An 18,197-nucleotide genomic window follows, 5' to 3' on the forward strand; every position below is an offset into this window, starting at 1 on the left:
TTTCCCTCTCTTGCAAGAGAATAGTAAGCTTCCTCCTCTTACCCATGCTTATTTAAGTAGAAGTAAAACAGCACATATAGTAAGAAGCAATATGAAGATGCATACAAGGACGACCTGGTTGCCCCCTTCCTGGTCTAGCCCTCTTGCACCACCCCTAATGTCCCATCCTGGCCTGGCTTCCACTCTCCGCTGGTCATTCACATGTGGCTCTATCACTTTTCCCCTAAGAAAGAATTATTTTAAGGAAAAGTGAAAATTAAAAATAATATGCCATATTTCTTGATGGGTCTCTACTTTCCATCTGAAATTTTTTGCTGAATTGTATGCTTACTTTATACACTTTTCTATACAGGTTATGTTTCATGATTTTTAAAAATAAGAGAAGAAAAGATTGCCTGGCAGAACCTTAATTTAACCCAGGATTGGGTTTGGATTGCCTGAATTCTCCACTAAATAGAACACAAATATTTTAATTGAAATTTCCTATAATAAGTAAAATTATAATTTTATTTCAAGTGTAGATATCAAACTTTTGCAGGAAGTTAATATGCTGGTTAAACTGGATTATAAACTTGGTTGAAATGAGAAACACATAGGAAATTGGTAAAGCACACTTCTGGGTGTGTCTATAAGGATATCTCCTGAGACAGCTGGCATGTAGGACAGCAAACTGAGGAAGAAGACCTGTCCTGAATGTAGGTAGCACCATGCAACAGGGTGGGGGCTCAATGAAACAAAAACAGGAGGAAGACCATCTACATAGACCCTCACCCTCTCTGCTTCCTGGTTGCCATGAGGTAAATAGCTTTTCTCTACCTCACACTTCTGCCATGATGTTTCTGCCTCACCACAGGCCCAGTAAGAATGGAGCCAGCTGACCATGGACTGAAATCTCTGGAACCATGAGCCAAAATAAATTTTTTCTCCTTGTCTCAAGTATTTTGTCACAGTGACAAAACAGTTAACATAGTTAACTGTCTCTTTTTATTTCTATTCTTTTCCTAAATAATTTCAGTATGCATTATAAATGCCTTCCAATATCCAGGTCACCAAAAACTCTTGAGTTATCCAACCACAAAATTCAGCTAACTGTAAATAATCCCAAAACTAAATCAAGAAATGAACATATGTACCATGTTCAAAGGATGCCGTTTTCAAAGATAAAATATGAGAGTTAAACTCCAAAGCTACACTATACAATGTGTCCATATTACTCTGGTTAGAGTGATGTCATGCTATTATGCACATCTTTTCCCATAGACTGTCCACAAGACTGCTATTTGGATCATCTTCAAGAAAAATACAACAATTTCTTCTATATTGTGTTATTCAGGAAGGTGGGAAGTAATTGGTTCATATTGCTGCATCAGAACTTTTGAGTAGTGAATTAATTTCCCTCTAGTATATAGCTCTTGTTCTTGGTCCTAAACAAATATTAAAAATGAATGTGCTCCTGCATCCATCATGTCTCACCAACAAGTTCTGGCCATGTGCACCTGCAGGCATTGTTGGCAAGCATAGAAATTGGAACGGTCTTTCTACAGCACAATCTGATGTGTAAACATGTACAGGATCTGTGAACCAGCTGTCCACTTCAAGGGATTTACACTAAAAAAATCACCAGACAGGCAAAAAATAGGTACAAAAATTGGTACTTTTTAGTCTAAAGCAAAAAGTTCCTAATGTCTTAAGAATGTCATCATGTGATTAAATGAATCATAACACAGTCCCATAGTAGGAACACTATGCACTCATTTTAGGAGATGGTGATATCTATGGTGATTGATTTGGAAAGATCTTGATATAAAACCATGAGTACAGTGCTCATTGACTATATAAAAGCATATTACTATTAAGACGTGAACTGCGGTCAGTGGGTGTTTTGAGAGTGAGATGTAAAGGATCCAGCTGTCCTCCCAATCCTTCCAAGGGTAGGGTGGAGGTTTGTAAGAGGAAACAAGCATGGGGATAGCTGGGCTTTAAGTTCCCACTGCAGCCGAATTAGTCAACTGCAGGAGATACTGGTCCTGCACATGTTCCCCCCATACTGCACAGCCTCACTTCATCCTCTCTCCTCACACCTTCTCTGCAAAAGGTCAGAGCCCCAAGATTGTGCTTTTACAAAAGCAGAGGGACAGCAATACCCCAAACAACTGAAAGTAAAGTATTGCCAGAAAGGTTATATTCTTACAGGAATTTCAGCCATCTGCTGCCAAGAATGTCCTCCCAGCACCTTCTGTATCCTCCTTGGCCTCTAATGGCTTCTTTCTACACCCTAAAGAGTCTTCCAACTTCTTGTTTTTGCCATTTCTTTTTTGTCCATGCTCTCTAAACATCACCATCCAGACCTAAAGGAGGCTGATAAGGCTTTTTCTTAAACACACACACATACACACACACACACACACACACACACACACACACAATCTTTAGGAAAGAACTAAGTGCAAGTAAAGTTTTTCCACTGAAAGAATCTGTGTAGTAAAAGTGTTTCTCAATCTGTGGGGCTTTAACAACTAACTAATGATGAAGAAGACGGTGATGATCATGATGATGACTACTGGCCTACAAATCCTCAGATGCACTAGGCATGGTGGTGCACACCTGCAATCCCAGCACTCTGGGAAGCTCGGGCTGAAATATCACAAGTTCAAGCCCAGCCCGGGCAGTGTAACAACTTAGTGAGAATCTGTCTTAAAATAAAAAAAAAAAAAATTTAAAAAGGGTTGAGGACATAGTTCAATGCAAAGGCCCTGCATTCAATCACTAGTACAAAAAAAAAAAAAAAATCAATAGATGGATCAGTTGACCAATGAAACAGTATATTTAAAAAAGTAAACCATAAATCACTGAGAAATGTATCCAGTAGAACTACTGATTAAATGAATTAACGAAAAGAAATCATTTAGCACAATGTTGAGCATAGAGTGAGTACTCAACAAAGAGTAGCTGTTATTATTATGAGATACTAGGGTGAAAATAAATTTAAAGTTTTGCTTCAATTATGCCATGAAATAAATCACATATTAAGAGTTGAAGGTAGTTTAAAAAAAAGTTTAGGTGAACAAGTATCAGATTTAGAATAGAAAAAGATAATAAAAATTATAAAAATAATAAAGGAAGACACATAAAATACTGATTTTTTTCATAAATTATCATATATACCAAAAGCATCTTAAGCACAAGGAAAAGTAAAAAACAACTGTTGTGAAATAAATGATAGTTAAAGACATGAACAGACTTTTTGGGTTTTTTTGTTTTGTTTTTTTTTTAGACAGGGTCTCACTATGTAGTTTAGATTGGCCTTGAATTCACTGTGTAGTCCAGGCTGACCTCAAATTCATAGCAATCCTCCTGCCACAGCCTCCCAAGTGGTGGGCTTACAGGTGTGCACAACCATGACTGATTTGAATAGGCAGTTTTTAAAAAGGAAATCAAATGGTTAATAAAAAAGTTTAATCTCATGGATAACCAAAGAAATACATATAAAATAGACTAGAAACTATCATTTTCCTTTACCAACCTGATGTAATTTTAAAATATCTGTTGACACAGGCATAGTAAAATGTGGCTATAATAAGGTATCCTAACTTCATATACTGTAGTGAAGTATTAACTAGTATGAACCTTCAGGAAATATATCAACAGTCTTTAAATGTTCATGCTCAGTAATGGTATTTCCAAGAATATATCCTAGGGAAATAATTAAAACAATGTAAAGATTTATGTATAAGAATATATAACATTATTTTTAATAATAAGTTATAAACAACACAAATTTCAAGAAATAAATGAGTCAATAAATCCTAGTATATTCCCAGAACTCTGGGAGTTTGAGGCAGGAAGACTGCAAGTTTGAATCCAGCCTGGGCATCACAGTGACTCAGTAAGACCCTGTCACAAAATTAAAAAATAAAAAAGGACTGGGATATAACTCAATGTGAAGGTCTGAGTTCAATTTCCAGTACTTAAAAAAATCTGACACATCAGTTAATAGACTAACGACTATTAAATCAGATTTTTTAAATGTTGAGAAAATGTGTTTCCCATATGAGAATTAGATGCCTATTCAGACTACCCACAAAAATAAATCCCAGTTAAAGACCAAACAGGAAGAAAAACCTTGAAATTATAGGAGAATATTTAAAACCTTAGGAAATGAAGAAATTTCTTAAGTGAAACACACATACACACAAACAGACATTACAAAAGAACACAGTTAAATATAACTCTAAGGGGCTAGGGATTTAGCTCAGTGGCACAGCGCCTGCCTGGCAAGCACAAGGTCGTTAGTTCGATTCCTGGTGCCAGAAAAAAACAAAACAACAAAAAAAATGTGTGTGTGTGTGTGTGTGTGTATATATATAAAACTTTCAGCTGTTATTCTCCATTTCCTAGTGCAGAGCTTCACTTAGTGTATGAGGACTGCCACTTCAGTTCCTAGAATTGACATGATAAATTACCACAGACTTGGAGGCTTAAGACAACAGAAACTTATTCTCACAGTTCCAGAGATCCAAAGGCCAAAGTCAAGGTGTAAGCAGGCCCACTCTGCAGAGTCCAGAGGAAAATCTTTCCTTGTCTCTTCCAGCTCTGGCAGCCCCCAGCATCCTTGGGCTTATAGAACACAACTCCCATCTCTGCCTCTCCCCTTCACATGGCCATATGGCCTCTCCCCTGTGTTTCCCAATTTTCTTCCCCTGTGTCTCTTACAAGGACATTGCATTTAGGGCCACTCTAATTCCAGGATGATCTCATCTTGAGATCCTTAACTTGGTTCATCTGTAAAGACCCCTTTTCCAAACAAAGACACATGCATAGATTCCTGGTAGGGAGGGCTTGGTCATATCTTCTAGAGACCACAATTTAACCCACTCTACTTCACTAGGATTGGCTTCCAGGAAAAGTCACTCCATGCCACATCCCAGAAGCCTGGCATAGTGCAGCAGGGCTGGACAGAGATGTCTGCTCTACAGTTTTTTTAATAATCTTTATAATCTTTTTTTTTTTTTTGGTACCAAGAATCAAACTCAGGACCTTGCATTTGCCAGGTAGGAGCTTATGACGCTGAGCTATATCCCTAGCCTACAGTTGAGGGCAAAATTGATATCCTCAGAAATCTCTCTGGAACCTTCTTGCTCCTTCCTTACTACTTTTCTCTGCCTTACTGAAGGCCTTGTCTCGGCTAAAACAATTCCTCTGATCTTTAATTTTTGTATACTCTCTACACCTAACAGTGAAACATTTGCACCTCCTTTTATCACATTCCAGAATCTTACCACGTGCACCTTAAGCACCAACCAAGCACTTGAGGTGAATCTGAGTACACCTGAGGGCTCCTGAGAGTTATTCGTTCAGTCAACAAACACTCTTATGTGCCAATGATGAACCAGGTACTGCACAAAATGAACAAGAAAAAGTCCCTGAGCTCATGAAGCTAACAGCATAGTGAGAAAGACAGAAACTCTTGAAGATATTGAGTACATTATATGCTATAATTTCAGGCAGTAATAAGTACTGATGGTAAATAAAACAGTTAAAGGGATAACAAAAACAGAGAGGGGTTGGTGGAGAGGCCAGAGGTAGTCAGGAGCCACCTTCAGAAGTTTGACAGAAGCCTAAATGAAATGAAGTAGTGAACTGTTTTGAAAATACTGAGAAAAGATTCTAGCAGAGATGCCAGATAAATCTGGTGGAAACATTCCAGTATAGGTGCCATACCTATGAAGCCCCTGGGGTGGAAATAAGCTTGGTCTGTATAAGGATCAGAAGAAAATGTTGGCAACTTACCACTCTAACTCCCTTCTGAAAGGAGCACTTAGCTGTAGTACCTCCCCTGAAAGAGCCGCCCTCCCTCCCCAGTCAAGTGGACTGGCTGTGACAGGCCTTCTTGTGTGGCACTGCTCAGCTAACCCAGTCAGGCAGGTTTTTGACTTGCTTCAGCAGGGTGACTCCGAGTCCATGGATCCAGGTCACCAAGTAAGCCAAGTTCATCACCACGAAACAGGCATTAAATTGGAAGCTGCAGGCCAAGACTAAAACCATGAAAGCCTTGGTCTGGAAGCTCCAAAAGTACTTGGAAAAGTGAAAAGGCAACACTAGGACCTGGGCTCCAAATGTGCGTCCAGCAGAGAACTAAGGCTACCTGGAGAGAGAAGTTGGTGGAAAAGCTTCTGCTATCTGTGTAACTGAACACCACCCCAGGCTGACCGGTATTGCCCATCTTCTTGCATGTAAAGAAGCTATAGGCCTCCAAAGGAGCTTCCCTCCTGTCTATATCCTATGATAGAGTACCAGATACCATCAGACCAAATGGTCATGAACCCCATGAGCGGACACTTGGGCCAGATAGAATGAAGACTAATTTTAACAGGAGATTTGATCATTCCAGCATTTCCTATGCCCAGCACTGGCTACCTCTATATCCATGTTGTCAACCTTTGGAGACCTCAGGATCCCCATCTACTTCAACCCCTATCTTTTTAGGCCTAACAAATATAAATTAAGAGAGCTATCAAGTAGGCTTAGGAGTCAGACTGTGTTCAGTCCCCACCCCCCAAATTCCTTTTGTTCATGTACCTGAACCAGTTCCAGTGAAGACAGGGTAATGTTCATGCATTGCTTGCCTGACATTAAATGTCACATATCTCTGAACAACAAGAAACAATTTAACTCTACAAACAGTTCCTACCTATATGAGTCATTACTAAAATAAAGAGAAGAACCATGGTCTTCAGGGAGAATGGCCAAGGCCCTCTACAAGGACTAGGTGGATGAAGGAATGCATTGGTTACTTAGGGCCGAAGTTATTTCCTTGCTTCTCTTGCTTTATGAATATTACCTTGTTAATCCATAGAGAAACTTAGAAAAAAAAAACTAAGGAGAACAAATACTGTGAGATGATAACAATAAGACTCAAACAAGTGACCCAGAATTCTCTAAGTTGCTCTGAGACCAATATCCTGTGGCCAGAAAAAAGACCAGAGATTATAATAGAGTTAACCACTTGATATGTCTTAAATGCTAGCCATGACTTAAAATCTAACAGGGACCGAAAGGTGGAGAGTAACAAAGGCTTCCAAGTGGAGGTCTTTACTTAGCTTCTCTGTGTCCCAGTTTCTAATAGGGCCAGCTGACAATAAATTCTTGCACAGGACAGATACACAAGTGACCACATTACCGGAACAGGCTTCAACTGTTAAAACAAGTAAGCAACATTGAAAGTGCTACCAAGATAATACTATCCCTAACACCAAATTAATCATACAAGAAGCAAAAGCTATGCTACATTGCTTTTACATGATAAATTTTCCATTTCTAATGCATAGAATTCTCAGTCATCCTGGAAAATCTCTGAGGAACAATTCAGATGGTTCAAAGAACATTTCCAAGTACTATTGGTTGCTCCCCAATGTGCCTAGTGTGAACCCAGGGAATTAGTTATTATCCTGGACCCAACTGTTGCCAAAGGAGGTCCTTTGGGGCACGTGGCCACTTTTTAAAATACAGTCTCTAACATTTGAACAATATAAACTCCTTTCTTCATTTAAAGATGAAAAGTGTCTAGAGTTGGCACAGAATAATACACCGTTTGTGAGGAATTTCTAGACTGGCACCCCCCAATAAGGTAGTGCCTTAGGACACTTGACATATGGCTAGGATCAAGTGAGATGTACTCTAAGTGTAAAATACACACCTGGTGTCAAAAACTCACTGTAAGACTACAGAAGGTGAAATATCTCATCAATAATTTCCTATGTAAATTATATGCTAAAATGATATTTTGGGTATACTGAGTTCAGTAAAATATATTACTGAAGTTAAATTTTTCTTTTTATTGTGGCTACTAAAGCATTTTAAAGACATCTGTGGCTCACATATATGGCTCATATTATATTTCTATGAGAAAGCACTTTTTTTTTTTTGAGACAGGGTCTCACTATGCAGTTCAGGCTGGATTTAAACTCACTATGTACCCTAGGCTAGCTTCCAACTCACAGCGATCCTCCTGCCTCAGTCTCCTGGTCAGCACCACCATGACCAGCCAAAAAAGCACTTTTAACAAGCCTTATACCACACTCCTTTCTGAAGGGAGGGCACTGGCCCTTCATTTACTGTATTAACCTGCAGAGGTAGAACACACTGACTGTAGGGGCAAATCACTCTATATTGGAATCCTGGCTCTGCTATTTGCTCGACAAATAGCTTTAGGCAAGTTACTTAGCTTCTCTATGTCCCAGTTTCTAATAGGGCCATAATAAGGATTAAATGAGATGTATAAAGTGCTTAGGATAGTGCTTAGTGCATAAGTACTCAGCAGATATCTCCGAATTGTTTTATGACCGTAATTGTTGTAAGTATCATTACTGTTATTCCCTTTCCTAAATCCTGAGCTGCACTGATTTGAGATTTAATGAGTGTATTCTACCTTTTCAACTCTCCCTGCATATATGTGAAATCCACTAAGCAGAAAAATTCTTTTAAAACAGTCATCAATGGTATTTGCACAAAGTGGACACTAAAACCATATGAAAGAGAGATTGTGCTAACTTCCCAAGACATGGCTTTGCAAAAAAAAAGGCCACTCACTAGAAATGCTGTAAAGGCACCAAAATCATATAAAATATAAATCAAGTGAGATGAGCATGAATAGTTTCGATTATAATTAGAAGTTTACTTATTCCCAGACCTTCATGATTAACTTCTCTTGACTTTGAGCATCCTAACAGATGATGCAAGGTGTCTGGAGAAAGGATCCTCAGACAAGACTGAGGAGGAGCACCACAGGACGGGCAAGGTTTCCAGTGCCACATCCTATGCCAGAGAGCACCTCTCACAGTCTGCCCAACTTGTCACTTTCAAAAAGAACTTCCTTATGAAACCTTTCCCCCAACATGTGATGAAGTACTCAGTACAAATAAAATCAATTTGTAGACCTTATTGTATATGAAGTCAACTGTAGTACCAACTTAATATATCATGATTGGGAGCACAAATGCTTTACAAGAACAGAATGTATTTAAGAGTAAAACTCACTTTATATAATTTTTGAAGTAATGTACACATTAAATCAGCTATCAAAATTTGAATAAATCTAATTTCTAACCCATTATGCACACTGGAAAAGTACATTACTATTACTACCAAAAAAATACAAAAATTTACTTCCTATGCCCCTTTATTTTTTAATGACTAACTCTTTCTCAGGGTATTTGCATTTAAAAATTTTCAATTACAGATAAAATTGTATCTATCATCTACAAATGATGTACTGAAATACATATAAACTGTGGAGTGGCTAAATCTAGCTAATTAACATATATTACACAGTTATAACACAGTAGTGGAAACACTAAAAATCTACTCCGCATTTTTCAAACATACGTTGTTAATACTGATGTAAGTGAAATTTTATATTCTTTGGCTGAGACCTCCTCAAGCTCCTCCCCTGAAAAAAGTCCTACCCTGCTTCTCTTTGAATGTAGGTAAGGAAAACCACCAGCCTGAGGATATTTTCATATTTCCACTCTCCTTTATCAGATAATTCAGATACTCCTAATGCCCTCTTTCTTCACAAAGTTTTGCACAAACACATTTACTTCAAAAATTATGCACAAATGGCTGAAGTTTAAACCTTTAAGACAATGCAATTAGGAATCATCAAATTTTCAAAAATAATGAACTGCAATTATTTATTTTTTAAAAATAGTTCTGCAACTACTGCTCCAGGAAGTTTGCTAGGATAACATTTCTAAGCTGGCATTTCAGTTACTAACCCTTGCAAAACCAACAGTGGGGTGTCTGTGCTGACTCTCTGATATGCCCACTTACGTACACCCTGAGACCAAGAGCTGTAAAGTACATTACCTTATTATCCTCTAGGTTGATTACTTCCAGGACGTTGTGATCCTCTAAGCCCTGGAGGCTACTTATTTGATTGTGAGCCAGATCCAACTTCTGCAGAGCTCTCAGATCTTCCAAACCTGTGACCTTCTCAATCTGGTTATTGCTCTAAAATGGACAAAATACACTTAATGTTTTAAAATTATTCATCAGGACAAGTCTTCATTTTGGATACTGCCCCAAATTACTCTTAAAAAAATCAATAAACTTTCTTGTCCACACACAAACACACACACACCCTTGAGTCATTGGTCTCTCTAAAAATAAATCCTAGGTTTTTGGCTGGAAGACCAAAATATGATATTTTCACTTACTATTTTAATATTTAGTATTTCAAGATGAGTATCCAGATCAGTAGAAAAGATGATACCTAGGCAATATAAGCTTTTGACATTGCAAGCCTAAAGCCTAATAGTAAGTCCCGTGTTTGTCTCTGTAAATACAAGTTTAATGAAACTCAATTTCATCACTATCATAAGAAAACTTGAATATTGTAACTGCCACATCCACTCTGTTTTCAGAAACATTCTAAATGCAATGACATCACATCATGCAGGCTGTGGTAAGTTTTTCCCTTGGTGGCCCTCCAACAAGCCATGCCTGCAGTCAGGCGTGCTCTTGTGCAGTTACTTCCTTTTCAACCTAGGCTGGTCTATAACTGCCCTTATAACCAAAAGAGGACAACACAAGTATGCCATTTCAAAGCCCAAGACAACAAGACCTGAGACATCATAAGGAACTGCAGCTGTTCTACCGCAGGAAACTTGTGCAGAGGTCACCTGGAGAAGTAGTCATGGAAAGAGGCCCCAGGACTAACCACAGAGAAAATCTGGCCATCTAAGTGCCAAGATGAGTTAAACCCCCAACCACCACGTTAGGTGAATGTGGCAAGCTCAACAAAAGAACCACTCAGCTGAACCCAGCTCAGATTGCAGAACTGTTCGCTAATAAAATAGTTATTTCTCAAGGTCAGTACAAGTGAAGTGGCCTGTTTTGCAGTGCTAGGTAACTAAACAAGCTCTTCAAAAATTCACACATAAGCATCTCTCAGACAATGAGAATAAAACAAAAATTCTATATGCAACTGTTGTCCTCTTTCCCATTTTCCATGTACCCTTGATAACAAGAATGGTAAAAATTTACATTTTTTTGCACATTTTCCAATACATTTAGCTTCCTTAGCTTTGAGATACAGGAAAATGTCAGAGTAAAATTAACATTTAGTTTGAGATGAGAACTATGAAAAAAATTATAATTTTGAAATCTCATTTAATGCCTTTTTGTATCTATCCTTAAATATTCAAAACTTCTAGCGAGCATTAAGAACTGAAAAATTGAAAGTGTTCTCTTCCATCCACAGTATTTTCACTGGTATATTTTTCTCAGTACATTTAATAGCAAGAACTCATCTCCATCCTATTATTCATAAAATTTTGCTTCAACAATGAGCCAGATTTGTGTTCATTAGTATAAGTGTATGGCTCCTTAAAACATGTTAATAAAATGTTAATAATCTATAAAGTTTGGTTATAACACATGTGGGTTTATTATACTATTCTTTTTATTGTTATATTTTTTAAAAATTCCATTATAAAATGAGAAAATGTTCATAGCCCCATTTGCCAAAGTGAAGTCAAATTTCCTTCTGTCCAGAGTTCAAAAAAGCCATAAAAAGTGCAATAGAAAGGAGAAAAAACTACACTAAATTTAACATCTTACCCATATCAATTTAATGTGTTGAAATAAGGTTTCAATATCCTATTCAAAAAACTGTCCATACATCAAATTTATATACAATACATTTCTTCTCCAAAAAACTTTGAAGAGCTTTAGATGTGTTAGACAGATTGTAATTCCTCTTCACAGCGTCTCTGATGCCTTTCAAAGTGGTAAATGATATGAGCAGAGTTAGGCATAGAAAAGTTTAATTAGATAGCCTGTGGTCATAAAAGAAACCAGAACTGCGAAAATTTCAGAATCACAGAATTTCTGAAAGTTAGGTAGTTAGAAGCTTTTATCCCAGGCTGAAGAGCTGATTATCACTCCTAGACACGGACATCCAATTTCCGCATGAGCAATTCTTCCTGCTTGTTTTATAATGGTCATAGGGAAACACTTTTAGAGAAAATTATTTTCTTATATAAATGAAATTAGAAACATTCTTAATCTACCAATTTGGGAGAGAAAGCCAAGTGGCTCTTACTGTGACAAAATGAAGTACAAAGTCCGGAATGCATTGTCATTACTTGCTAAGAAGCTGGACTATAGAACAGCCCATTGGTAAACCACATTTCTCTTTTCAACTTTTAAATCTATCTTGAAAATTGAAGGTTGAGAATTAGCAATTGGCTTGCTCTTCTTTCTCTAAATTGTAAAATGAATTCCTTTCAGTAGTAACTAAAGCAACTAGTTTCCTGATTCCACAAATTAAAAATAAAAGCTTTTAAAACTGTTGAAGCCATTGTATATCATTTGATGTTATAAATTTTATTAAAATTTAGAAAAGAAAATCATTCTCAAAAATTTTCAGGAAAGTGAATGATAGCACACTATTTTTTAGTTTTTCTTAGGCAGTGCATTCAGGGACTGGAAACGATCTACTTTATTTATAGAAAATATAAGTCTTTTGTGTTCCTTTTCTAGAAACTGCTTGAGACAGGAATGTCAACATGGACCACTTATGTTGTTAATGAAACAAATGTTTAGGATGAAAGTGTTCTGTGTCATTCTTAATAATGAGTTTAATTCTCATTCCTTATCGCACTCCTCCATATCTCTTTCACTTGTGCACGCCTTAAAATTAGTGAGAATGTCAACACAAACAAGTATGTAGAGAAAAGGGTAAGTTCCTAACAAACTAAAAAGTGAACAATACTGCCAATAATCCTTCAGATTATCATGAATTTGAAATATGACTTTTTTTGTTAATTTTAAATTTTTCAATCCAATTTATTAAATTCATACTCGTTTATGCTTTTCCAACATGCCTTAGTAGGCAGAAAATAAAACCACAGTTACGTTATTAAACTCTCCTGTTATGGTTTGTGTCTGAATGTTCCCCCAAAGCCTCATGCAGTCATGGGGCAGGCTTTTAGAGTTTATGACTGATCCATGATCCAATGCTGGGATTTATGGGTGTGAATGCTACACCCACCCCAGGCCTAGGGGCGGGTAGTATGCATGCAATATAAGGGAGTGAAAGAGGCTTGCTCTTCCCTCTCTGCCACTCCTCCCTTTTGCTCTTGCTGCTTTTGCTACCTTCCACTGCCATGAACTGTAGCCCTCTATCCTGTGCCACTCTGCCTTGGAGCCAGCCGAGTATGGACTGAAACCTCCACAAACTGAGCTAAATAAATCTTTCCTTCCTTAATTTTGGGTGTCAGGTATTTTGTCTCAGCAACGAGAGAAAAGTAACCAAGATACCTTCCAACCTCAGTTCCATCCTCGGTACTAGGATACTAGTATTTTACCCTCAACTAACTCATGGTTGGCATGGAAAGGACTTCAAAAAGCACTTCATGCTGTAAGCGCAGGGAAAGAAAATTATCATATAGCCAACCTTGAATGATGTATGGCTAAATATACTAAGACAAGAACAGTATATCACATATATCAAAAATCTGCAGATAACCCAAGATGTCATTTCAAACAACTGTTCAGTTCACATAAAAAATGAATAAGCCACAAGCCTCATAGCTTGAAATCCTCCCTGCCCACCCTGGGACTGATGCAATAAAACTAGTAACACCATCTAGCGTAGGATGGAACAGGAAAGGAGTAAGAATCCTGGATATTCCACAAACAACATTATAGCCCTCCACATTAGTGATGTCTATACTGTTGTTTTTTAAATATCATGTATATCTTTGGGATTGGTATAATCCTATTGAATTTTTTTGTAAATAACCTCTATTTTCATTGAATCACAGTCACATGACACACAACATAGTGTTATGGCTTATGTCTAGCTCCCCCTCCCACCTCCCACAAAAGCCTCTTGCAACCATAGGTGGGACTTTTCAGAGGTGGCTGGATCTAGAGAGTGTGATGTTCAGATTAAGGGTGTGTGGTTACTAAATGAGTCCACTGACTGATCTGGCATGGTTCTGGGTAGGACTAAGGGTGCCCCACCTTGGATGTGAGTGATACCTGCCCTAAAGGGCAGGAGCCTAGATACAATGTAAAGGGACAGAAAGAATCTATGGCTTGTCACTTGTGGCTTGCTGCTGGCTGCCTTCTGCCTGCCCTGCTTTGCTATGGACTGTTTCTCCTCTGTGATGCCCGTTTGCCATGTCATCTTACCCTCAGGCCAGCCAACTATGGGCTAAAACCTCTATAAACTGTGAGCTAAATAAACCTTTTCTTCTTTAATTTTGGGTGTCAGGTACTTTATCTCAGCAATGAGAAAAGTAACTAAGACACATGGCTTTAAAAGAAAGCTCTTGCAGTGCGTGGTGGTGCATGCCTGTAATCCTAGCACTCAGGAGGCTGAGGCAGGAGGATTGTTGTGAGTTCGAGGCCAGCCTGAGCTACAGAGTAAGCTCGAGGCCAGCCTGAACTTCATAGCGAGACCCTGTCTGAAAAAGGCAAAAATAAAATAAAAAAATAAAATAAAATGAAGCTCTTTAAAAAAATAATCTAATTTAAACTTTCTGCCTGGAATTGTTCATTTAGTATCAACGCAATTTCTGATTTTCTAGAATGGGAGACAAGCATGTATTAATATAAAAGGAAGGCCCAAGTTCAGAGCCAAGAAAACACTTTGAAAAGCAATAAAGAATGCATATAAAAGCAACTAAGTATGAACAATAATAAATATTATGTTCAAATATGCTCTAATGTTTTTTCCCCAAAAATGTTAAAATATTTGAAATATTTATTAAAAATATACCTTTCTTTCCCAGTATAAAAATACAACCTTCTAAAAAATGTAATTTGGAACAATATTAGAAAATCATTTTACTTTAATCATAGAATACTGATCACGTATAAAAACACACATAGACACACACACACACACACACACACACACACAGAACAAGCAAACCGAAGGCAATAACATTTAATGCAGAAACTTGCTCCCCGTACATTAGAAAAATTCTCAGTAGTCATAATCATACACTTACTAAACACTACCCACTACTTCTATAATGAATAACATCTTGTTCAACTCTCACCAGACAAAGTATTTTGATTGGTAACGTGTTTAAGCCATTAATTGTTGTGATCTTGTTGTTGGCCAAACTAAGGTGGATTAGACTGTGGCACATCTTCAGTCCACTGATTTCTTCTATTTCATTGTCTATATACCATGACTATGTTTAAGGAAAATGTGATTGAAAGCATTTTGAAGAAAAAAAAGAATTAGTGTTAAATCACCACTAGAAAACTAAGATTATAGTATAAATAAAGGCGTATTATATGCCCAATATAGGATGAACACTAAATCCTGAGATATACTTTTTCTTATAGAATATTAGAGTATGTTGTATAATATATACTACATACAGATTTGAGGATAACATTACATAGATTCTTTTAAGTATTAGAATATAACAAAATTACTTGGGCATGGTGGTACATTCTTGTAATCCCAGCACTCAGGAGGCCTAGCAGGAGGATTGCTGCAAGTTCAAGAACAGCCTGGGTTACATAGTGAGACCCTGTCTCAGAAAAATAACAAAAAAAAAAGAATGTAACAAAATTATTTTTTTAAACATAGCTTTTCAGTGTGCCCAGTTGGATTTTCATCCATATGTTACTCATTTAATCTATATGGAAAGAAATATCACAGGGGTTCAGAGTTTCCTCTTTGGTAGTGTGTTTTCCTTAGTTAGATAACGATTCCATGAAAAACTCATACACTTCCCTTTCAAGGAGTTTTCTGAATAAAGGATCACTCAGCAAGCTTTGTCACACCCACCACTAAAGCAGCATCCTGTGATATATCCTCTGTAGCAAATGAATGGTCCAAAAACAATGCCCTTTAACAGAAAGGAATGCCCTTTCCACTCTACCTACCTCTACTGGCTTTTCTTCTTCCTTTACAATTAATGAAGTATAATGAAGTATCTGTTTTATTTCTTCATCTGTTGATTAAGTTTCTCTACATATTTTTAAAATTTTAACAGTTTATCTTTGTGTCTCACCCTTGTGATCACCTAAAACTGGATTCTCAAAGTCATCAATTCTAAACAAAAATAACAGAAACATGAGAATTCAACAAAATGTCTCCCAAAACTCCCAACTCCCCTGGAGCCAATCCGAGGAGCACCAAGGGGCAGAATAGCATAAGCCACACATCCAAATTACTCAAAAGGATAAGAGAAGAGATTAGAAAATAGATGAAAGAGGTACTCAGGGAGATCACAGAAAATATAACTAAACAGATAATGGAAGTAATAACCAAAATGATCCACGGGCTTTCAGAATATGCTAGTAAAAAGCTAAATGAGCTAATCAAAATGGAAAAAAAAAAAGGAATGATCATTTTAACAAAGATCAGCATCCATGAAAGGGTTTGAATCAGCAATTCAGAAGATTAAAAATTATATTAAAAGTATGAGCAGCAAAAATGACCACTGTGAGGACAGAATTTCAGAACTAGAAGATAATGATGCTTTCAATGAGCAACTATACGAAGATACCTTAAAAACACCAAGAGAACACAAATGGATCTAACAGGCCGTAAATGACACAAAGAAAACTAACCTAAGAGTAACAGGAATACACGACAAGTCAGAAAACAACAAAAATGGCATAAAAAAACCTGTTCACAGAAATGATGGTAGAAAACTTCCAAAAGATAGAGAAAGAAATAAACAAATAAGGGAGGCATATAGAACCCCAAATAGCCATGACCAAAAGAGAACTGCCCTGCACCACATTATACTCAAACTATCAGAAGTACACCACAGGAATAAAACTTGAAAAGCCATTAGACAAAGGGAATAAATCACACACAAAGGTAAACCCATTAGAATCACAGCATACTTCTCTACATAACCTTAAAGGCCTGAAGGCTTAGAGTGAAGTGCTTTGAGCCTTTAAAGATAATAACTTCCAACCTCAATTTATTTATTCTACAAAAGTTTCCTTCAAAATTGATGAAGAAATAAAGTATTTCCATTAGAAGGAGCACCTCAAGAAATGTATGACCACCAAACCAGCAAGATTCTCAAGAATATTCTAGAAAGAGGCAATGAAGCCAACATTACCAGTAAGGAAAAACAAAAAAGAATATACCTGGTGGGATGAGCAGCTAAGCAAAAGGACAAAGTCAAAAACAAAAAAAAGGACATCAGCAGCAGGAAAATAATACAATGACAGGAATAAGTCAGTACCCCTCAGTAATAGCCCTTAATATAAATGGTCTTGATTCTCCAATCAAAAGAAACAAACTGGCAGCATGGATCAAGAAACAAAACCCAGCACTATGCATTATATAAGAAATACATTTAATTCAAAAAGTAATTCACGATTAAAAAATCAAAGGGTGGAAAACAATATACCAGGCAACAGAGACCTAGGAAAAAGCAGGAGTAGGTATCCTAATTTCACACAAAATGGATTTAGGCCAAGACTGTTCAGAAGAGACAAAGAAGGTCACTATATACTGGTTAAGGAAACAATTCAATGGGAAGTAATAACAATTCTAAACATATATGCACCAAATACTGGCATATCTAACTTTATAAAACAAACACAAACATACATGAAAAATCAGATAAACACCAATACAATTGAAATGAGGGACACTACACTATATGTCACAAATAGATAGATCAACCGGACAAAAAAATCAACAAAGAAATAGCAGAGTTAAATCAAATCTTTGACCAAATGGAATTAATAGATACTTATATAGTGTTCTATCGAACATCAGACTCTACATTCTTCTCAGTAGCACATGGGACTTTCTCCAAAATAGAACACATACTAACCCATAAAGCATGCTTAAGTAAATGCAAAAGAATCAAAATTACCTCATGCATCTTCTTAGATCACAGTGCAGTGAAACTAGAAATCAATGGCAAAAAACCCCTACAGAAACTATGCAAATACATGGAATTAAGCAATACCCTACTCAATAAGCAATGGATCACAGATGAAATTAAAGAAGAAATTAGACAGTTCCTATAATTAAACGATAAAGCCAATACAACATATTGGAATCAATGGATCATAATGAAAGCATTCCGGGGCTGGGGATTTAGCTCAGTGGCAAAGCGCCTGCCTGGCAAGCGCAAGGTCGTGAGTTCGGTTCCCGGTACCGGAGAAAAACCAAAAAAAAA

The 18,197-nt window shown here is 37.1% G+C and overlaps 1 protein-coding gene across 4 annotated transcripts in view; it reads right to left on the reverse strand.

Annotated features, from left to right (window-relative positions):
* Positions 1-18,197, reverse strand: part of Lrguk (leucine-rich repeats and guanylate kinase domain containing) — a 117,102-nt gene that overhangs the window by 70,615 nt on the left and 28,290 nt on the right. For all 4 annotated transcript variants that reach the window (XM_005377538.2, XM_013510673.1, XM_013510671.1 and 1 more), the window contains exons 6-7: positions 15,081-15,205; positions 9,868-10,011 (exon numbers count right to left, since the gene is read on the reverse strand). In XM_005377538.2, coding sequence (XP_005377595.1) covers positions 9,868-10,011; positions 15,081-15,205 — 269 coding nt within the window. The remainder of the gene's footprint in view (positions 1-9,867; positions 10,012-15,080; positions 15,206-18,197) is intronic.

Source organism: Chinchilla lanigera, unplaced genomic scaffold (genome assembly GCF_000276665.1).
Source record: "Chinchilla lanigera isolate Chin_1 unplaced genomic scaffold, ChiLan1.0 scaffold00009, whole genome shotgun sequence".
NCBI classification, from domain to species: Eukaryota; Metazoa; Chordata; class Mammalia; order Rodentia; family Chinchillidae; genus Chinchilla; species Chinchilla lanigera.